At 28.5% G+C, this 24,754-nt stretch overlaps 2 protein-coding genes across 2 annotated transcripts; both read left to right on the forward strand.

Moving 5' to 3' along the window:
• Window positions 1–171: 171 nt before the first annotated feature.
• On the forward strand, window positions 172–2,583 carry LOC116770831 (zinc finger protein 501-like). The gene is made up of 5 exons (XM_032662456.2): window positions 172–452; window positions 564–1,419; window positions 1,604–1,760; window positions 1,988–2,134; window positions 2,401–2,583. Exons 1-5 carry the CDS (start codon window positions 312–314, stop codon window positions 2,567–2,569), a joined length of 1,470 nt encoding a protein of 489 aa, XP_032518347.2. The 5' UTR covers window positions 172–311; the 3' UTR covers window positions 2,570–2,583.
• Window positions 2,584–7,490: 4,907 nt separating this feature from the next.
• On the forward strand, window positions 7,491–24,712 carry LOC116770953 (UDP-glucosyltransferase 2). The gene is made up of 7 exons (XM_032662599.2): window positions 7,491–7,583; window positions 11,028–11,102; window positions 21,121–21,257; window positions 21,610–21,793; window positions 21,933–22,430; window positions 22,952–23,180; window positions 23,977–24,712. The coding sequence occupies exons 2-7, from the start codon at window positions 11,100–11,102 to the stop codon at window positions 24,555–24,557; spliced, it is 1,632 nt and encodes a 543-aa protein (XP_032518490.2). The 5' UTR covers window positions 7,491–7,583; window positions 11,028–11,099; the 3' UTR covers window positions 24,558–24,712.
• The last annotated feature ends 42 nt before the right edge of the window (window positions 24,713–24,754 follow it).

A 24,754-nucleotide genomic window follows, 5' to 3' on the forward strand; every position in this document is an offset into this window, starting at 1 on the left:
AGTTATTTTTGTATCTAATTATGACACATATTAAAAAAAAATTTAAATGATACGATAATTTCTTTTTCTTGATACACTAGAAACAACTAGCTTATTATAAAATAAATAGGATAAAAATATTTTTGAAGACTACAATACTAACGTCAAAGTATAAACTGTCAAACTTAAAACAAATATGATTGAATTAAGTATAAAATTAAATTTACAATAGAAAACTATTAAGTTGTAACTTTTTATATCTGAATTTGATGGCATAAATTTTATTGATTCCATCAAATTTAAAGGGTTAAACAATTTGTATTTTATATCAAATGGAGCGAGACGATGATCTCAAAAGTTATAATAATTGTTGTCGAACTTGTATGAAAGAGAGATCTAATATGTTCGGTATATTTATGGAAATTAATTCTACCAGTGCTGCACATATTTTGGCTACTTGCACTAATATAAATGTGTGTATGATTTTTATAAATAAACCACGATATTTGTAAAACGTGTCACTAGTTTTTAAATTAGCAATTTATTGTTTTAAAGTTATGGTAATGTACTTTTAATAATTTCAGATCACTAAAGACGATTTGTTACCGAAGCAGATATGTTTCCATTGCTACAATTGTCTTGTAAGTTTTTATAAGTTTAGAAAACTAGCAGAAAGTATTGATGAGAAACTTCAGAGTGCTTTGTACAACAGATTATACAGCAGTTCAAGTGAGGATAATAAATTAGGTGAAATAAAAATAGAGCATGTTAATTACATTGATGGCGATATTCAACCAAAGGTAGAGGATAGAAGTGAGACTGAACCAAATTATAATAATAACACTAATAAAGACATTAAATGTAATATAAAGGCAAATGAAACAACAACACAGTCAAGTGAAGTCAATAAAAGATTATTACCGACGGCATCAAAGACTGAAAGCAAGGATGCAGCACATGATACAGATAATATTAAATTCAAGTGTGAGATCTGTAGTAGAACATTCAAATCAATTAAATCCCTCTCCGCACATATGATCAAGCATACTAAGAAAGGCAGAATATTATCATGTAGTATATGCGGCAAGGAATTCAAAAAAGTCAGTCATGTTAAAAGACATGAAAAAATACATGAAATCAATCGGCCACACAAATGTGCTGTCTGCTCTAAATCATTTCCTAGCGAGGACATATTGAAAGAGCATTTAAACAAACACAATGGTGTAAAACCACATACATGCACATATTGTTCAAAGTCGTTTGCACATTTATTTACTCTGAAAGCACATATAAGGGTGCACACAATCGACAAGGCCTTCTTGTGTCCGACATGCGGAAAAAGTTTCTATTCGAGCACAAATTTTAAGCAGCATATGAAAAGGCATGCTGGCTTGAAGACGTTTGCATGTGCAATGTGTCCAAAGATATTTATAAGTAAAGGTAAACAGGATGTTTCTTTGTTTACAAAATATTACCTACATTTCAATGAAAACAAATAGGTACTGAAAAAATATTATATATTGTAAATTATTGGAAATTTTTATTTTATTAAGACAAATTATAACACCAGTATTACGTGGTTGGGTTGAAGGTACATGTTTTTAAGTATTTCAATATGTTACAGGTGAATTAAAATCCCATACAATAACACATACAGGTGAGAGGAATTGTACGTGTGATCAGTGTGGATCGTCCTTCACCAAGAACAGTTCTTTGACGAAACATATCAAGTTGAAGCATTTGGGATTGAAGCCTCATCAATGTGATAAGTGTTCTATGAAGTGAGTTTAGAAAAATTTCCCATTTTACTAGATATTTAATTCATTTATTTTAACTATGTACATAATTATTGACATCAAAATATATTATATATATATATATATATATATTTTGATGTATTGTACCTACTATCATAGCCTTCAATACAAAATCTATGCTATATATTTCTATTTTCAACATTCGCAACTTATTTCAGTACAACCACTTTAAGTTAAACCTTGTTTCCCAGATTCACAACCAAGGATCATTTGAAACGGCACTATAGAAGTCACACGGGTGAAAAGCCTTATAAATGTGATCTGTGCGAAAGAGCTTTCTCACAAAGCAACGACCTCGTCAAACATCGTCGTGTGCATTTAGGAGATAAAACTTATAAGTATGCTATAGATAATTTATAACGAATTAAGAATATCTCGCATAGATAATGTTTGTAAAACATTTTTTTTACTTGGTTAAATAAATATTTTTTATAATAATAATGGAATTGACATGATTATCATGGCCAACGAAATTTGTGTGGAGAATAAAAAGAAATTTCAAGAAAAATTTTCTAAGACGATGTTAATTTTATTAGAAGATAAATCTGCATCCAAAATATAAACCGCCGACTAAATATATTAAGATTTTTGTGATTATTTTCAGATGCATGGAGTGTACTCAAAGTTTTCGCCTCAAATATGAATTACAGCAACATATTTCGGAGCATTTTATTAATTTAAAACTATTCAACAATCCACCAATAGATGGCGCTAGTTCCGTGATGGTTCCAGCTACTATTACAGATGGCGCTGATGTTAAAATTAATAAATGACAATAATGAATGAAGTACACTCGTTTTATTATATTATTTTCCTTTAAATTTTAAACTTCTTATTATCTGTACTATATAATATTGAAATAGATTCGATTTGACTCAAAAAAAATAACGAAAAATCCTTAATAGTTGAAATAATATGGATATTCAACCCCACATAATATTTTAATATTTAGGAAATAAGGTAAGGTAAGTAATTACTTATATACTTGTAGCAATTCAAATTGCTTAAATGCAATGAACCCAGTGCTATGTCAATTGCAGTTTCTCAATATTATTCGCTCGATTGACTTCTAGATTTTTCTTTATTGACCAATCTTATTTCTGTTGAAAGTTTAAAGTTATTGAAATCTGTTACTACCACAGTTTAAATCTTAGTAAATTAAGTTAAAAAATAACCTTAAATATGATCTTATTGCTCGTTTTCAAAGTGAAAGCGACTTTAAATTATCTTTAATTAGTTATCTAAGTTAGGAAATTTATTAATTTGTGTTTCGTGTTTAAACCAACTTCTATACAAGGCGGTTATGTATTCGGCCATTACAAAAATTAAACATGTGGCTATTTATACATTGCGTAGACGTGAATTAAATGAACTTAATATAATAATACCATTAAAATATTAGATTTTTTATAGCGTGAAATTAACGATGTTTTTTGATAGTTACGCGACGTACTTGGTAGGATAATATAAAAAAAAGTCAAGGAGAAAATTTGACATTTTGATTTTTACCTAGGCAAGCTATATGTTAGTACAGTCTCTATTGCACTCCTAAAACGCGATTCGTTTTCTTGAGGACCTTATAGATTTAATATAAATTTGAAATATAATATTGTTTGCGAAAACAATCATTGTTATCAAGGAAGTTGGTGTATTCCAGTGATGATTAAAGATAACACGGTTATATTTACCTAAGTAGTTTTTTTTTATTTTTATCACTATTTATTCGCTATTTAAGGTGTATATTTTACACAACGGGAGTATATATGTTGATTGAATACATTGTACCTTGTTTTTAAATATATAGTCATTATCTATCCAAATGGCTTCTTTAAATCACAATTTTTTATATAATCTTTAAAGATTTTAGAAAATATTGCTCCAAAAAAAGTTAAATACTTAAAACTGATCTTAAAGTGATCTAAATTATTATGTATACTTTGAAGATCTCTTATTAAATGGAATCCTGAAAAAAAATGTACAAAAAATTTAACTATCATGATTATTCTGTATTTATGTAACTTACACCTAAAGATAAATAAATATTTTGTAGTTTTGTTAACTTCGGTAGTCTGATTCAACAAACAGTAACACAAAGCTTTACTATACTTTATTTATATAAATATATAAGTTAAGTTAAATTTAATGTCAATATCAACATTTAAACACAAATGTGTTATTAAAGACTAGCTGTTGTCTTCGGCTTTGATCACATTATATCCTATTTGCGATCCGATTATTTAACATTGTGACTTCATTCGATGTTCCAAAATACGTTAAACAAATCCAGTCTTGGTACCAGTGGAACTACCTTAGAACAATGTCCCTTTGATAATAAAAATAATTTAGCAAAACATTCTTCAATGGAACACTTTACCGGATTGAGAAGTTTCTCTTTTTTGAAATTGTTTAAATAGCCTAAATCACTGTTTTTGACATTACCTACGAGGAAATTGCCGTCAAAATCGATCTGGCCGTTCCAGAGATTAGCTAGAACAAACATATAAAAAGATGGGCAGACAAAAGAATTAAAATTTTTAAAGTTGCAGTTCTGATTTGGATATCATATATATTTTAATACAAATTTAAAGAACTGTTAATTTCAAATTACTAAACAGACATTAAATTTTTATATATAGACAAAGTTATCAGCAATGTTATATACCTGTAGGTAGTTTTATCTGGTATCCGTGGACTGGCTATTGTTACATATATAAATTTAAAATATATGATGCCTTTTTTAATTTTTATGCAAAATATTAATTTATATTATTAAAGACAAACTGAGTTACATTTAATTCAATTAGTATATAAGTTACCAAATAAGTCTTTAATTTTATAAGTATGAAATTAATTTTGAAGTCATAAAAAGTAGAGTTTTTATGGGACACAATATTCCAAAAGAACTAAGTTCTATTCCTGCTCTTTTAAGTAAAATTTTCATCAAATACTTTCTTAATATGAATTAAGTAGAACATTGTCATTTTTTTGCAAAGAAAGACATTATAGGCAAGAAAAAAGCGATTCTCATACTTAGATGAAATAAACTAAATCTTATAGAATGAGCAAAAATTATTGCGTTATAATAGAATACAATTCGTTGTCTTTATTAAAAATTATATTAATTTACTCTAAAACAAGATTGCCAAATGGCTCACGATTGATGTGAAATCCAATTAGCGTCGGGATTACGGAGTTATCTTATTTCTTAAAACTCTGTTGTTATAATCATTTAGTTGCTATTAAATGTCTTGTCACAATGACAATAACTCTTAACGAATTAAGATAGCAAATTAGCTATTATATTCATTTATTTACTTACCAATAAATATCGTTTATAATTAAATCGAATAAAACTATTTTATTGTATTATGTAAAATCTTGCTTGAGGACTAGTGTTGGGCAGAACCTTGATAAGTTTGCAACGCAAACATTCACTAGACTATTATTCTTATCTTTAGTGTGAGTTACGGCTGTCAAACTAAATACTAACAGTGTTAAAGTTTTCGCAGAAAAACAATGACAAGAATTAATACTGATGTGATTTCAAATAACTTAACATTTAAATAATATCTAGTCTAACTAAATTTTTTTATTGATAATTCCTTTATAGAACACATTTTAGTTTTAGTTTATTATTTAAATTGCTATTTAATTGCTATTTTCTGGTTCTTGTACATATATGCAATGTTGTAGAACGGAAAGTTATGAGTTTTTTTTTATTCGTAACACGTCTTAGCAAATACATTTCCATTCACAATAAAAACAAAAATCATAAAAAATACCTGTACAGTGAAAGTAGAAGCAAATAAACGACTGACTGTCACATGTGACTTCGCTTGCTACTAAGATGGAGTAACCCAGCCAGGTGTAATTATATCAGTGAATAGGTATTACAATAAGTAGGTAGTACAAGGTCATCAATTTGAATATTTAGAGTCAAATTGTGATATATACATATATAAAGTGGTTTATGGGGATTGGATAATCAATTTTACACACGCACTTTTATACACAGAGTACGTATTTCGTATAGAAGACTTAGTATTATTTCTTGAAGTCGAACTTAAAAACAATCAAATGACGTAAGCTGTAATGTTTCACTTCACTATGCTTTAAACGGGTAAATTCTCTATTTTGCTGTTCGTAATTAATGTTGTACACTAGTTGTAGATACTGTTTTAGAAAGCATTTGAAAGTAAATAACAATATATTAGTTGACATATGTTACAGCATAGGTCTGTCTATGATTGTGCTATTAATTTTTATGTAATTATTTAAAGTATTTATATAAAAACGTGGAATCGTACGTATAGCTTACATCTTTGAAGATGTTGTTTGATTATGCAAACTTTTTATTAGGTTACAGGGCATGCTTCTTGTTTTTTTATTTATCATTCAAAAAGAATGCATAAAATTATTACAAATCTAACAATAGGTTTGATATGTCGTCAGGCAAATGGTTTCAAAACTATCCCTACAAGTATAATGTTTTATAAATTCTTTTCAACATTCTAGAATACAAAATAACTCTATATATTACAGCATCAATGTATACAATCCTAAGAAGATAAGTTTGGATCTATTAAGAAAATATTTTTTTTTATAAAATTTTAAACAATGAAATTGATTTTATTTTTGAAGTAAACGATATTTATGTCGACTGTCAAACAACACACCATGCTTACCTTAATTTTTTTTTGTCAAACTAAACCTATGCACATTATATATATGACGGTGCAAGCTTGTGTCCATACACTTTCCATTTTGTTGATCAATTTATGCTAAAAATGGATTCCTAATTTGAATCCAATTGACGTTTGATCAATATTCAGAACACGTCTGCAAAAGTTTTAACAATATTTAATAATTCCAAAAGAATCTTATTTACTTTAAGAAACATTTTCTTTTAAACTATGTACCAACTGTTTGTATGTTTACGTATGTGTATTAATTGTTAAGTTCACTTTCTTTAATGTAAAGGTGGAAACATAACGATGCCATCAGACTTGTGTTTAAGGGTTCTTCGTAACTCTCAATTTAGATACATATATAGTATCTATTATGATGCTTGTTTAAAAAAATATATTTTAAAAATATCATCATATATAATTAAAACGACCATACATCAAAATATGTCACGTAGGTCAACCATATTTGAATGGCTGAATGAAAACGATCTTTGTTTTTGTGTTATAAAAAAAAAAACAATTTGGAGCGGGAATAATATTGAAAATTACAACATAATTTATAAAAAGTTAATGATAAGAGATTATTCTAAGAAACAATTATACACACACCGACCTTGTCACAGTTTTGCGGGAAAAATGGATTTCAGACGAGAAAAGTTTGTTATTATTCAATAAACAAACAATAAACTATATTTCACTCTGTTTCTTGATTATGATTTATACTTAGTCTATATTTTATAAGAATTAAATCACACGAACTGTTCAAAGTTCTTCTAAATGTAACTAAATTTATGAAAATAAATTAATATGTTATGACATAACTCTTATACTATTAATATTTAAAATGTAAATAACCTTCAAAATGTTAGTGAATTCAAAGAGTATATTGTTTAGTTTTTATAGTTATAATAATTAATAAAAATTTAAGTACAATTAAACTTGAACTTGCTTTTATTAATTAGGAAAATGTCAAACTTGGTTGAAAACAATATTACGTGGGGCGAGAGGCTCTGTTAGTGGCGAAGGCGCGAAGTGGTCGCACGCGCAGATTTGTGATAGTTTGTTTATTGTAATATATTTATATACACTTCAAATACATGTAAGTTATTTGATAATTTTTAATATTTAATTTGCTTAAAAAAGTATTTAAATTTGTATTAAAATGTAAAACCTTTAATAAAGTAAATGTTATAGAAAATAATAACATGAATTAGTGATATTACAAAGTTATAATAAAATATATAATTGGGTATACTTAAATAAGACTAGAGTATTATATAATATTTTGTCTCAATTATCGAAAAATATCTTCTTAAGCATTAAAATGACACCACTGCATTTTTTTAAAGAACATTAAACAGAACAGATTTTTTAAATAATTATATAAATTACTGCTAAAGGCTCATAAATTTTTCGTTGCAAATAAGTTATTTAGTGAGGATCAAAAGTTTCGAGTCCTGCAACGAAGTTAGACGATTAATTATTTCGTACCTAGCTTTCGTTTGAACGAAATTCGTTTGGAAATTTTGAATTTTATTCTCACTCTTTAGTGCTACATTTAAAATTTAAGTTACTATAAAGGAATATTTATTTATTGTTTTTTTTTTTACTGTAATATTAACTTTAATGTTCAAAGTCAAACACTAATTACAACGCAACCGCAACTTTAAATGCCCTGTCCATAAATACTTGGGTTTAAAAATATCTTCTCCGTAATATTGTGTTTAAAATAAAAAAAATAATTCACGTAATTCTTATTTATCGATATGGTAAATAACGTTAAATAAATTTTAAATTTAAATAAATTGTTTATTATGTTAAATAAATTTACAGTATTATCTGTGGTTATTTTATTTTATAAATTTACTTAATGGCTATTCCTAAACAGCAGGACGACTAAGTATCGTGATTGAACTTGAAGGTGATTTAAAATTTATTTGCAAAATAAAATTGTGTAAATGAAAATAATATTTTCGAATTACTACGCGTATTTTATTATATTTAAAAACTACATACTCCTGACGTTTCTGTTACTTTGATTTACATCTCGTCTGCCCGTGATCACGGTTGATGCAAAGTACGCGTAACTAGTTATCCGAAAATATTAGTTTCATTTAAATGAATACCCACGAAAGTCTTAGACGCCATTAAATTGTATAATTTCTTTAAAGTATTACATTCATATTTCACGGCCAGCTATAAAATCCATCAGATTCTTCATATAGAAGCCGTGTTGAGTAAGCCATTGCATAAGCTTACCGCTCTAGTACCCGGGGAAAAAGCAGGAAATCCATTGACAGGTTTATGCTGTGTTAGGTCTCAGATTTCTATTGCTCAAGAAAGGAAAAACTTATGATGTACATTCTATTAAACGATCATAAAGTATTGTTATAGTGTTATATAATTTATTAAGCAATAAGTTTATCTAGATGGATTCTTGTTTTGCTTGATTTTTGTATGATACAAAACTTGTTATAATTCTGGTCGTTTACTTGGTTTTTATGACATGATAGGAATTAATAGAAATTTATTCTTTTCTTAGTTTAATCTTAGTATACCTATAAACTGTTAAAAGTATATTTTTATCTATTGTTAGTTATCTCTTAGTTATTGAGATTGTATCTTTTGTGATTTGAATTCTGGAATCGAATTCGCTTGCCTAATTTCCGTCGTAGCCTGCTTTCCAGACAAGTACTTTATGGATTTTTTATCCATTTCCATCCAGTGATTTTAGTTGTGAATAAAACTAATTTCACTTATAACTTATAACATTGATTGGACTTATTAGTTGTGATAATAATAGACAATACAAAATTTATTTTCACGGCTTATTAATTAATATATAGTTTCTTGAAATATAATAAATATTAACAAAAAGGCATATAGATAGTGAAATTATCTTGCGGTTACGTTTGTTATGTGGCTGGAATGTAGCGAATAAATTTTTATTTCGTCACATCTTAGAACGAGTTTCAGAACTCTTGGCAGTTTTAGTACGTAACATACATATTTTTGACCAACTTAAAATATATACGAGTGTTCTCTTTATACTTTTGTTAAATGTAAGCAAAAGCAACATTCACTATTAAAGATTTTAATAAACTCAGATTAGGAGTGAATTAACAGATGGTAGAAAGTTTCTGGCATCTGGTAATTATTCTGGTTTTGTTTGTATAAACAGTAAAAATTCAAATTTCACAGTCTGGGTAACCAAGAGACTGTAAATTAGAATAACTTAAGATATTAAAATGTGTTTTTTTTTTAGATTATTCTAAACAAAAACACTTAGAATAAATAATATTCATTGAGTTAAAAAATAAGAAATTGTGTATAAGCTTATTGCTAAGGTCTCACTTAAGATGTTTAAGGACTGTACTGACTTGACTGTTCCGATCTATTAATCTATTATTAACTTTAAATCTAAGCACATAAGATATAATGTGAGTTACATTCTATTTATTAAGTATGTTATCATGTAAGCGTAATGTAACAAGTACATGATAAATTCTTAACTAAAGTTTCGGTTTGAATATTTAATTTAAATGAGGTTCAACGAACGCTGGCCGATGTTTATTTAAGATAATATCGTTTTCCTATAAATTGTTACATCTAAAAAGTAACAATCAGTTTGATTTTGCGTTCATAATTCTTTTACACACACACACATACGCACCGTGTGTATGTGTCCGTTGTAAATAAACTATGTCAAGATATAATATGTAATATATTTTTAGATTATTAATTCAGTAGAGAGTAATTATCGTAGTCGTTTCTTTCGTGTTTTAGATATTTTTATATATCATAAATATTTTATCAATTAAAACTAATGAAGTCTTTAAAAGCACAGCTTATAGCTTATTATTTCTTTTATATTCTACATTTAATTTTATTCTCCTATAACAAACGGAAGTTTTTTTTTGTGTCTTATTTTATATTAAAAATATTTTTCATTTATTTCATTTACATTAAAATTTCATAAGGTTAATAGTTAATATGGTTCTAAGTATGTAAACAAAATTGACCATTACTATATAACGTTTCAAGTAAAATAAAGGATGCCAGCATGAATATGTCCTATTTTCATAATTTAGACAGTAAATATAATTCATCCGTAATACGTTATACATATAATATCTTAACAAATAGCTGTAATAAACATTCAAGTGTCAAGACATAAATATTTTATTTCTATCAGAAAAAAATATATGCTAACATTTTACTATCTATAAAAATAAAAGGAAAATAAGCATCAGAAAATATTTAAGCAATATTCGTTACGCAACATACAAATCGAAAGTGGGTCTCGATGTTTGGTGTTCAACGTGTCAGATTATAATTTGAAAACTAATTACGATTACACATATGTACATAACATAGATTTTATTACAATTGTATCATAATTGTGATTTTCATTGTAATTATTCTGTTATAATTTAAATTTATTCTGCCATTCTCCGATGCGCAACAAAAAATATAATCAAAAAAGCGTCGTCAAATCTCGCAACTGCTGACTTTCACTAAGTTTTATATTATTTTTTTGCAGATCTCTGTTTGGTGCACTCGATGTTGGTATTACAGTGAGTTGGATTGAAGTGTTAAGTGGTTGTTTTGTATAATGGTGAGTTCTCATTTGAATTTTTTAAAAGAAAAAATATTTTTATACCGAATCTTTGGATATTATTTCACGCTGTGTAACCGGTCCTTATTAATCGAATTTCAAAATTGAGATTCTTTTATTTTATGTTCAATCAGAACTTATTCATTTTTATTTCGAATTCGTTGTAATTCGTTTCCGAAACGCTTCCAACGAAATTTATATAAAGTTTTGCGGAATAATAAATGTAAAATGGGAATTTCTGCAAAAACAATTCCTTACATCTTTCCCAAAATTTTAATAGGTCTTAAATAGGCCGGTAGCGTCCAACACCTTGCAATTTCCGTGACAGTTATAGTATTAACAAGTGATTTCTATATAAGTAATTTAAAAAGAAGTCATTACAGTGTCTTATAAGAATATTACGTTTAAATATAGCGATTAAAATAAGAATGTGTGATACACACTCTCGTGAATATCGGCCTCGTGACAGTCATGTAATATAATGACGTAACAAAAATATGTCAACAAAACAAACATTCATTCTAGTTTTGTAAATTAGTGACGTAAATGTGTGCATGTGCGTTTGTGTAATAAAAAGGCCCGAATGTTAGTGGAGTTAATATGGCGACGTAGCAATTAAATATAGATTCGTTATAGCATAGCCAACAATATGACATTAAACTAAAAGGAGGCGACAAAACAAAACGCTTACGGCCTTATGGCCAAATAAAATAGTATCGGACTTATAATCAGCCGTTTCCTTATGATGACTTTAATAGCTCATTAGTCCATCACAATGCGTACTTCAACCCCTATTAGGTTCGATGGTCATTGTGTTATAGGATTATAAAGGAATGCAATTATATATTTTTTTTCTACGCTGCGATTTCATTGCTAAAAATTGTTTTCTGTTAAAATTTATTCATGTATCAATAAGATTTTGTAGTTGAAACGAAAGTTAAATCTCGTAAGCCTCAATTAATGTAACGTGACCTTTGCTGTGCATAATGTTGTATAATTTGTTGATTACGCAAATTGTTATCAGACAAAACTAAACCATGGACGGTGGGATTATGATATTATTTCAATTGGTCTATCTATAACCTTACAGTACACAGGAGAAGGAACTCAATGGTCCAAAACATAGAGTCTAGAAAAGATTTGAAATTAATCGGAAGCTGCAGCGAAAGTAAGTTACTCTCACTGCGGTCACGGTCGCGATTCTGAAGTAATAATAGTGTTGTGTGAAGACTAGTGTTACTTTTGAGAATATCAGAAGAATATAATAGTATAAAGTTTTCATAATATTTGCATTCTAGCTTAAACACTACCAGTTATTTAATGAAGGACAAAGTGCCCGTGCTTACCTGCATACACTGTAATTGTATGATTATAGATTAACATGATTTTATTTTGTATTATAAATTAATAAAATTTTGTGCATTAAAATTTAAGTTACATTAATTAATATTGCTTTAAAACAAAGGGATGTGATATTTTCTTGTATATCACTAATATACTTTATTGAAACAAACATATTACATGTTATTAAAATGATAGTCTTAATAGTCGTAATAGTTTATTAAACAATCAAAGCTCAAATTCAGAGTTAGCACAAAGAGGAATAAAATTTTATATGTCCCCAACTATATGTAGCTGTTAACAACGACTTGTATGTACTAAGTCCGGTAGTATGTATGTATCCCTCAGTTATTGATGATACATCCCATTTATTAGTTAGTTTCTCATTTTTCTAACATTTAATTCGTAAATGCTCAACCGAAATAATGCTGTTCTTCACATAAATATATACGTTTGTTAAAACAATCAGCAGTGATTACAGTTTCATAAGTGAGTCGTGGCTATAGTACTGCACTTGTAATAGATACCAGTAAATACCTACCTTTCCCTTTAATTCTTACTTTGGTTTTAAGGAAGTGATTCCACTATTACGGTATGCTATGAAGTTGTTTTACGACACTTGTAATTAATAATGAGTTTTACAAGAATACTATTAAATAAATGTTCCGATTTAAAAATAAAATGCATGTATAATTTCTTGCATTTATAAATTGATTGTCTTTTGAAATGCTCTTAAGATGTTTCTTTATAAGTGATAAATAAATCCTCAGACGCGTAAAAGTTCATCTAAATAAATATTAGAGATCACTTCATGTATGTAAGAAACTACCAAACAAATTAATAAAAATTAATGTGACATTAAAATTTTGTACGGAAGAAAGGGTGTATTTTACCCTTCTCTCTTTATTCCGCGTGAACTCGAATGTTTCATGAAAATACTTGTGTAGACTGACAAAGTTTCCATCGCAAGTTTATACGGAGCGTTAATAGTTTAAAATTGTTTAGAGTTTAAAATTGTTCACATGAATATAGTTTAGTTGAATGTACACACACAGACACACACACACATACATATACATATAAACAAATAAAAATGTATCATCGATTTAAACTTACCGTCAAGAGAATGAGTGTTGAAAATTATTTATTTTATAAACATACTAATATAAAATATATGCTGTATTTTACAGCGAATCTGTTTATGATAAACAAAACAAAAATTCTAGAATCAAAATTTTATTTGTAGGTACATAGTTTAGAAGTAATCTTACACTGAAAAAGACTTAAATGCTTTATTTTAATCTATCCGAATAGTAAGTGACAAACTTCGGATCATTCCATAAACTTACATAAAAAAACACACAAATTATTCATCATTAACATGAAGTACATATATCAGTAGTAGCGAAACAACTAATTTACAATTACACTCGTAAATAACACAAATAAACAATTTTTATGACGGGGATGTAGGACTATAAAAAGTATTTTTTTTAAGCCTCTGACAATCAATTAATATGGAATGAGGTATTGAAATAATTTTGTTGTTAAAAAAATATTAATACTCATAAATAATAAGAGCCGCACAAGACGTGTCCAGCTACATTAAGATATCCGTATATAGCCTTCAGATAGCGACGTTAAAAAAAAATGATAAAATTGTATAATATGTTGCGAAATTTATATAAATACTTTTGTTATTTCACTACAACGTTTCGAATTTTGATTTCACTGACAAATCTCGAAGCATTGTTTAATTAAAAACGATGTACTAAATAAAACAAGAATTTTTCGATTACTACGCGTTTTCAACTACATACTCCCGACGCGACGTTTAGGTTACTTTGCAGCAACCGTGATCACGGGCACCTCGTCATCTTCACAACGTCGAGAGTATGTAGTTCAGAAGAATAAAAAAACGTGTAACAATTCGGAAATATTAGTCTTATTTCAATATATATATATATATCGTTAAGGTCTTAGATCTCGTAATGTACTGAATAAAATTCGTAGATTTAACTACATGGTATGTTTTCTGTCAATTAAATCATACCATTTCGCTCGGTTATTGTAATAAAATTTCACGAGATAATGTATACCTTTCTAATAGATTTATAATTGATAAACTCCTTCCGCAATTGTCTATTATTCATAAAAGACAATTTGTCCGGATGTTAAAATTACGGTAAGGAAAACAATTATTGCCTACCAGTTTCATTGTTATAGAGATTTGAAACTTTTTATTTTTCTATTTTTAATCCAATATTTATATTTCAAATATGATCAGAAAGCCTTTGTCTTCAAGTTATTATATTGGAATTCACAAAATAAAATATTTAAAGCATTTATATTTAACTGTCTGTTATTTAAACTGAACTAATTATTTAAACATAATAATACCTTTTGGTTACAAAGTTATTGTAGTTGTTACGAGACCTTGACACTTAAATATCTTTAAAATAACCCGTTTTCGCTCATGGTGTCATTTCTGATGACTCCATAGCTATACTGTGACTAATGCAAACGATTTTTTTATATAGAAAATTATTTCTTAAATAGTTTTTAAGAGATAATTATGAATATATACGACCTTCTTATGTTGCTATTTTCCTCAATCACTATAAAATTAAAAAAAAATAAAATAGGAATAATTTAATACATTACTGAATACGTATAGCCTTCAAGATATCTAAATAATAATAATGTTTAACGAACAGAAGGAAATGTCGTATGGAATCTTAATATAATAAAGACGGGACATAAGTTCAAAAATGTCAGTTTTATTTAAAAGTATAGGCTATAGCCTTAAGTTTAGGCTGAAACAAAGAATTGATTATAAACTGATACATTTATATGTATGTACGTATGCCATGTATATATGTCAACAGTAGTTGCGAGAAGAATCATTGGTGTAAGTTACGATGTATAGAAATCAGGGTTTTTAGTTAATCAGATCTAAGAATTCCGCGAGTATTAAATGAAACTAATATTTTCCGATTACTACGCGTATTTTTTTTTTAATCTCTCATCTGTCTGCCCGTTATCACGTTTGCTGCAAAGTGACCGAAACGTCGGGAGTATGTAGTTTTTAAAAATAATAAAATACTCGTAGTAATCAGAAATTATTACTTTCTTTTAAAGGGTTTTTAAATGTTTTTCTTGTTGTTATACCTTTGTCAACTATATGCTAATTTAAACTCGAGACTGAATAAAAAACTACTGTTTTGATTAAATAAACAACGTCTGAGGGCAGCGTCATTTTCTGCTCACATACCTGAGAAATGTATTTTTTAAGAATAACGCACGTAAGGATAATGTGATATTGATCATAGTTTGTATAAAAAGGTTATATAAGTAATTAGGAATTAATATATAAAAGATTTATATGAATTTATTAATTTAAAATAATTCAATATGATTCGTAATTTGCGCATATTTAAATAATTCTCTATTGAAGTTCTTGACAGCCCAAATGTATGTACCTAATTTCGTTTTAATTTGATTTTTGAATCGAAATCGAATGAACAGATGGGAAGTTCAAACGCTTTTATTACTTAATAGAGTTGATAAACTTGTTTTTTATAATATTATCGATATATTACGAAGTATTTGAGCACTGTCCTATAACTACGTGACGTTAGCTCATGTTTAAAAGAACTGGTTTTTTTTTAGATTTTTAAGTAAACTTATTAAACTTGTTACTATAAGGAGTTCTTATTTATTATATTTTTTTAAATATACTCACTATTTGCTTTTTTACTTTAAAGCCGTTTGTTTTTTTTTACCAATTCTCGTTCCGACATTTAACAAATATTGAGACGGCGTTTTTGATCTATAATTTTAAATAAGCATACAAATTCTTACTATTGATTCGGGATCAACAAAATGTTTTAAGTAAAAGTGTATTATATATTTTTTTAAATTTAGCTGTAAGCACGCCATCTATCTGTCTCATTCTTTTGTACTTTAAATTATATCGTTTGAAAGAGACATTTAAATAAATTAGATATCATAGGTTTATAATTCTTATATTAGGAGGAGTTGGATACTTTGAAATCAAATCAATATATATTAAAGCAGTATAAATAAAATGAACAATTAGTTTGAAACATCAGTATGTTTTATATAAAATGTGAGGCATAATTTGTTATATTTGCTTATCAGCTTTCTATTTTAATAACCAGTAGTTAAAAGTCCTTAATTATTTTTATCACAAGCTCATCTCATCGCTAAAACCGGTCTTGATTTCATCGTCGTAATTGCGAGGTTTAAGTAAAGTTAGCACTCGTTAGTTAATTAGCCAGATGCCACGCTTTGTCGTATTATATAATTTTTTTCGGTAGTCGTATCCGGGACCGTAAAATGATCGGTGTCCAGACGATTTGAATATTGAGCTATCGAGTCCCTACTTTAATTTTTTTAATTATTGTTTTATGTAACGATAATATTTGTACAGTGATGTTATTTATATTGTTAATAAATTGAGCCATACAAATAGATAAATGAAAATTAAATAAAAGAAAAAAATATTGTACCCTTTTTTTAATTTTTAGTTTAATTGTGTGAGAAGAAGAGATTCTTATAAATATGTTTCATATTATTATTATTTTTAGAGCAATATTTTATTGTTTATTTCATTAATAAATACCATAGAACTTGGTCATTGGTTTTTTATCATTTTTAATTATTATTGACGCTACGATCAGGTTCAAGCAACAGGTATGTACTGGGACGCAATATCCTGTAAGTTGAAGTTTTACACTACATTTGTTATTTTTATAACCACTTAATTTGGACATTATTTGTCATATTATTTTTATGTAACATCCTAAGGAAAGAATTTCAAACTTAAATAATAAATACTATAATATAATATAGATACAGTTGATTATATTTATCTTAAGCGATGTAGGTTTAGAATTAAAAAAGACTTGCAGCAAATTGAAAAATTACACTGTTAGTATTTTCAATTGAATGGATTTAAAAAAAAATAGTACCACAATTTTTTAATGTTTTTTTTTTTTTTGGTAAAACTTTTTTGGGAAAAATATATATCGTCTATCTTCAGTACATCCGTATTTTGTGAATTACTATCAGTTATAGTTTTTTTTAATTCGACTGGATAGTGCCTGACTATCATTTAAACCTGTTGGAAGGAGGACATTAAATTGTGGGTACTAACACACTATCTCAGTATAAGCCTTCACCCCTTTTAAATAAAAATCAATGGAAATCTTTAAAACTGTATTCGGAAGTCACGTAAACTGAGTATTCTGAAATATTTTTGTTGGTAGGATTATATTCATGTCATATGTCTTTTATTTCACTAAAGATATTTGAATTTTAAGCAAGCTATAGTTTGAAAGGTCATTCATCATTTAGTTTAAGTTTGAAATTTGTCGACAAACCTTTTAAATTTTTTATACTTAAGTGGCTGAATATTTTTTAATAGAATTATTATTTAAAACTAAATTGCGGGAGTTTTCCTTGTTTGATTGCGATTTATGTAACATAGCCACACGTGAAGTGTAGCTGAGAGGTAAGTTGTCCAAAACAGTATTTGAGTATTTAATTTAAAAAAAAAATCATTTTTTATGAATATAGATATAATTATTAACATAACTTTTTGTTTGAAGCTATTAATATTTTAAAGAGACTAATTTTGTGCTTAAATAAACCTATACAAAAATGGCTATGACTTTTCGCGACTATATCTTAATCGAGGTTGGATAATGAATAATAAATCAAACAGGCCAGTTCACATTGAACAGGATTTTTAAGAACCTCCACACGTGACGTGACACGTGACCTTGAAGATATGTCACATTTCACACTATGAATATATGAATAGCCAAAACTTATAATAATATACATTAAAATGTTGATTAATAATTAACATACATTTTATTAACGATAAATAAACTTCTCTTGTAACTAGTTTTAAAATTAAGTTTTAACTTGCAATATGTTATCACCAAAATATTTTAAGGCCAGCCAAGTAACTGATGCGGATGATATTAAATAACGAATAATTGGTTCCGTAAGAGATCCGGGCAAGGTTGATAATTTTTAATTTTTTAGGTCGCCTTAAAGTTTAAGGAAATCAAGTCGTAACGAAAGTTAAATGGCTGAAACAAAAAAGACAATAATTTTAATCGAATAAAATTTATTAAGTTTATTTTTATAAAATGGGTTTTTAATATCAAGTTTACGTCGTATATAAATAGAACATTTAAAAAATCAATCTTTCAAATATTAATCATTTCTACGATTATATTAATGAGCCTATACGATGTCAATTTTAAGGTTGTGCTTCAAAACTATAGGTACTGCACACATTAAAAGGATCGTGGGCATCTCGACCTCAGTTAAACTTGCCACCAGATCCATTTAAATGTTCTCATGATTAAACAAATGTTATATTGTAACTTGACAATATACTACTGTGAAAAGAAGTCATTATCTTTGTGTTGGTATAATAAAATGTCCTTAAGCGGTATTACCAACTTAAGCATTCAATGCAAAGAGTTAAAGACATTGACAAATTAGAATTGGTACAGCATCTATTGTATGACGGGTTTTAATTTCAATGCATGAATGCATGACTAATAATTTATGTTTTATTTTAAATTACTTTAAAAGCATTTTTTATAATCTCTTCTTGTTCATTGTACCATACACACGACATAAAAATTTTAATGATTTTAATAACTGGAGTTAGTTTGCAGGAAGCTAGATTTATCGCGTGTAAGTAAAAGTTTTCCGGAATAAAAAGTGTAATGCATTACGATCACTATAATAACTAGGAGTAAAAATAAGTAGGAGATGATGTTAGTTTTTACTATGTTATATAACAATCGTGCGTTATTGGATTCTGGTTAAAGATGGCGACTGAACAATTAACACATCTGTTTTTATTAAATAAAAAGTTATCTGAATATTGACTACTTATAAAAGAAAGGTTACATGAAGGAATTAGATATAAAAAGGCAAACGGAAAAGAATTTGTATACTTTTATAGTTTGATAGAAAAACTTTATAGACTGGTCTGAATGAAATTTAGTTAGACTTAGTTGGAAAGTAACATTTATTGTATTCGGTTGAAGATCTTTTTTTATTTAATATGGTGAGACTGTAGTTTTTCTAGTTTAAACATTTTATTTCAATAAAAGGTTTCAAACTAATAAACAGACAATGTGATGGTTGTAGAATTACTTAGTCCATGTTCAGCTTGATAAATATCTAGGTCCAACTAAACATAAAGATTATTTAAATTTGACAAGGAACATTTCAATAATGGAATTTCTGGTTATAGCGCTATTTCCGCTGACTTCTGTGAGAAGACTGTCTAATCCAAATCGATAGTCTGTCCTGATACGAACAGCAATCAAATGACAGAATAACTTGACACAAAAAGAGTGTTATTTTTCGATTTTTATTCCATAATTACTCTATGTGATGTGTCAAGTGAACATGGTTATGGAGAATAAGAGAGTGCAAAATGTCTTTAAAGTTGTAAATACTTGAGGATTTGTTGTATCTAGGCAATGATGAAGTCAAACATTGCGTTATTACAATCTGTATGCATGTTTTTATGCCTCCATCGCTATCTGCGATTATTTCGACAGACTGTCGTTTGTGCGTGTAACTATTCGTGTCAGTAACATTGCAAAGATGTTTTTCATTATCTAATAGTATAAGAAATACATAAATATGTTAAAAATATTTAGCCCTAAAAATAATTTTGTATGACGAAAAAAAAATTTTTTTTTTTTGGGAAATTATTTATGTCTAAGTACTATTCGGTATTAATTTTTTTGAAGTTGCTGAAAAAAAGTTGGTGAATTGAAAAGTAAAACTTCATTTATATAATATCTTGTGCACGCATGTTAAGTCGATTCTTGAGACAGATATTTTAATATCAATGATTTAATAAAAACTTTACAAATCTCAGAAAGTCGCCTTGAACAAATATTTCTTTTAAAAAACCTTAAGATTGTCGAAGTTTCTGCTTGTTTAATGACATCGCTAACAAACGTAAGCATTGCAGACAAAGCTCTATTTTTCCTTATTTATCCGGTAAATAAATTATCAAATATGCTTAACCCATACATCTATTGACGAATAGAATTGTTTTGAAATAATAATGTAATGCCGTGGGAAATCTAAGGCATGAATATCGCAATACACGGTACCTATTTTATTTGATATTTCCGCCCGTTTGTTATCCGGAGACAACAGCCGATTTCCAGCACGTTCCAAACATTTCATACATATTGATTTTGTGCCCGAAATTCGAGGGCATTAGTTAGTCATAGAAGATAATAGAATTATTTGGCTAATTCCTAATATCTACTCAATCATATTATGCTGATCTTAATTTTTTAACTAAATTGTTTTATTGTTCTAAACTAATTTATTGTTACAATATTTCTATCTTACGTATTTTAACCGATTTTTTTTTTGAAAAGCGGAAACATCAGTCTTTCTTTTTCCTGGATGATGGTTTTTTCGTCTCTTCTTTTTAGATGATCAATATGACTATAATTTTCTTTTGTTTCCTTTTTAATCAGCTTTATACAGAAATCATATTATATCATAAGGCGGTTTTGTATTAGGTGGACTGTTTTGTCATTGTTTCGTAATATTTATTTTAAAACGAATCTTTTGTTTACAGGGGTGTTCAAGATGGTTATTATGTTTGCCCATCTTATTGGCATCTGTGTCTGGCAGCGATATACTCATGATAACAATGGGAGGTACAAAATCTCATAAAATACCATTCTTGGAACTGGCCAGAGGTCTGCTTAGAAGGTATGTTATTACAATCCTAAGATAGTTTTAAAGAAAAAGTAAGCAAAAACTAGGGCCATTTATGTTGAAGGTTTCTATGATATCTTAATATTATTTTACAAAATACTGTAAAAAAATTGGACTGTTTTAAAATAAACTTTAAACCCCTTTTTTAAATTATAAATGCTATAACTTTTTATTGAAATAACTTTATGAAATCTTAAAGATAACTTTACAAGAAACGATTGATACTTAATATCAATAAGGATATTATAATTGTTATTATGTGTTATAAATTATTACTTGCAGAAACTTTTCTATTTAACATTGAGCATGATGACAGCTATTGACTGTTTTCTTTACAAATTTCCAGGAATCACAATATTACTTTAATAAGTCCTTTCACGCCTGATTTTCATATTGAGGGTCTGGAGGAGATCACTCCGGAAGGCTTGATGTCCTTTGTAAGAGGATATATGACCTTTGACCTGGTGGGTGCAAGGATGAGAGGTGAAGAACCATTGCCATATATGGATATTATAAGATATGGTTATGAGGTATGAACCAGAATTAAAATGTTTATGTTCTTATTAAAAAAAAAACATTTTTTTTTATTGTTTGTATGACCTTACAGAACTGAAAAATCAGTTTTAGCTAATTAATTACAAAAGGAATAAGTTTTATGTTTTTTTCCAGGCATGCGAAGCTTTTCTAAGCGACGTCGAGACAAAATCCTTTTTGAGATCAGGAAGGAATTACGATCTTATTGTTCTAGACGGGGCATATCCTGAGTGCGCTTTAGGCCTTGTCTATCGAATGAAAGTGCCTTTCATGTATATTAATACGGTGGGATTTTACGCAGGACCAACGAGTATTTCCGGTAGTCCGGCACCATACTCTGTCACTCCGATTTTTGCCAAAGCTTTCACGGATAATATGGGATTCATAGATAGAACACTCAATACTATGTGGAATATTGGAGCCATGTTAGGGCACATCGCAAGTGTTACAATTTTGCAAGGAGTTTTAAAGAGACATTTTGGCTCAAAGATCCCTCACGTGTATGATATGGGCAAAAATGTCAGTTTTATTCTCCAAAATGGACATTATTCGGTTTCGTATCCGCGGCCGTTTTTACCAAATGTTGCTGAAGTAGCCTGTATTCACTGCAAGGAACCCAAGGTTTTAAGTTCGGTAAGTAATTTTATTTTGTTTAAATTAACTGTCATGAAACTCTTTATTTTGTATGTTTAATCTCCAAGGGCTAAGAGTTGAGTCGGAAGCTTGAAAACAAACATAAAACTTTATGTATACTATTAAATAAATATTTAATTAGATGCGCCACATACAAAATTAACAAAAATTTTTGTGCATATAGTAGTTTATTTTAAATTATAATCCCCTTTTTAAGCATCTCTTTAGAGACGGTATTGAATATATAAACGAAGTTAAGGATAATAAATAAAGTCTCATTTTGCAATTGGGGCGAACTTTTTCAGTTTTTGTAAAGTTGTTTAAATAAAACTCATTAAAAGAAATGGTTTACTTGAAGTATGAGACGAAACTTCTCATTCAATGGCTTCACCGTGCGGATGCCGGGTCCATCACGTTGCAGGGAGGGGAGTTTCAAAAGTTTCAACTAACTGACGCGCGTTAAACGCTCACCTCCAAAGTCCAAGCTCCTCTCTTTACCTAACCAAATTTCCTATTTTCAGGGTTTAGAAGAGTGGATAGCTGGTGCTGGCGAAGCTGGTTTTGTGTACGTATCTATGGGATCATCAGTTCGAACGAACAAGATGCCATTATCAGCGCACCGTCTGTTCGTGAAGGCGTTGGGAAGACTGCCGCAGCGAGTTCTTTGGAAACAGGACGGGGAGCAAAACATGACGGACATACCTACCAACACCAGGATATACAACTGGCTACCACAGCAAGATTTATTAGGTAAGAATTTTTACATGGAAAAATAAATCCGGTCACGGTCAATTGTTTTATAAATATTTTGTTTTTTGTAAATATTTCCTATAAGAGTACATTAAATTTATGAAGATTTTGTAAGAAATTTAAAGTTTTAATCCAAGCAATATATGATTTTAGATTTATATTAGAATACAAGGAAATGAATCTTTAAGTGTAGACAGTGTGAATATGGTATCAGGTATTTTCGTAAGATATTTACGTAATACTTCCTATAAAAAACGGTCAGCGGCGTGACAAATAATAAATCACAAAGAGAAATCGTTGCTATAAAGTCCATAAGTGTGATATGATATGACAACGGACGAGAATATCGTCAATATCTCATACTGTGTTACGTCTCATGTTATGCAAAACCCTATATATATTATGTTTCCGGAGTAATTTGAATAATTCCATACGTCATGTTGCTTTGGAAAGTAATTAAATTTCAAGACGCTGGTACATTATTCGGCTCCTATCCGGAGGTTATTGGATTATATTTGTCTTTGCTATTGGTATCACAAACACTTTATCATAACTATTTATATATTGAGATCTAAGACTTTCGTGAGTATTCATTAAAATGGAACTAATATTTTCGGACTCCCGACGTTTCGGTTACTTTGCAGCAATTTGCGAAATCACATCACGTCTGCTCTTGATCACGGTTGCCGAAAGTCACCGAAACGTCGGGAGCATGTAGTTTTTAATAATAATAAAATAAACGTAGTAATCCGAAAATATTAGTTTCATTTATATATATTTATAAATATTTTTCTAGGTCATCCGAAAATAAAGGCGTTTGTGACTCACGGAGGTCTTCTCAGTATGTTCGAGACGGTGTACCACGGAGTCCCCATCATCAGTATACCAGTTTTCTGCGACCACGACGCAAACGCAGCTAAGGCTGAACTCGATGGGTTTGCAAAAAAGTTAGATCTTCAGCAGCTTACCTCAGATAAACTATACAAAGCTATCAAAGAAGTGATCAATGACCCAAAATATAAGAAGCAAGTCAAAATTAGACAAACACTCCTGAGAGATCAAAAGGAATCACCCTTGGAACGGGCTATTTATTGGACGGAGTACGTAATAAGACACAAAGGAGCTTATCACTTACAATCTCCAGCTAAAGATCTAAATTTCATTCAATATTACATGTTCGATATAGCTGCAGTTTTTTTCCTGTCAATAATAATAATTTTTAGTCTTATATCCATCGTCTTAAGGTTCGGTTTTAAACGTGCCGTCGAATATTTACACAACAAGAGAATGGATAAGTTGATCAACAAGTCTAGCGATTTGTTAAAGAGATCCTCTAAATTAATAGGTGAAGCCACAATGAAGAAGAAACGGTTGTAAGCTCCAAATACGTGTTATTTTAGTTACCACGAGAGTTACCATAGGAGATTTGTTAAGATTTATTTAAATGTGATTACAAAAAATTAGTGGGTATTAAGATTGTAAATATTTAATTAGGTGAAATAAATATTATGCGGATATTTTCTATTCTTTTACATGTGGACTTTTTTTTTTTAAATTTAAACTGAAACACATTG

Source organism: Danaus plexippus, chromosome 7 (assembly GCF_018135715.1).
Source record: "Danaus plexippus chromosome 7, MEX_DaPlex, whole genome shotgun sequence".
Taxonomy (NCBI): domain Eukaryota; kingdom Metazoa; phylum Arthropoda; class Insecta; order Lepidoptera; family Nymphalidae; genus Danaus; species Danaus plexippus.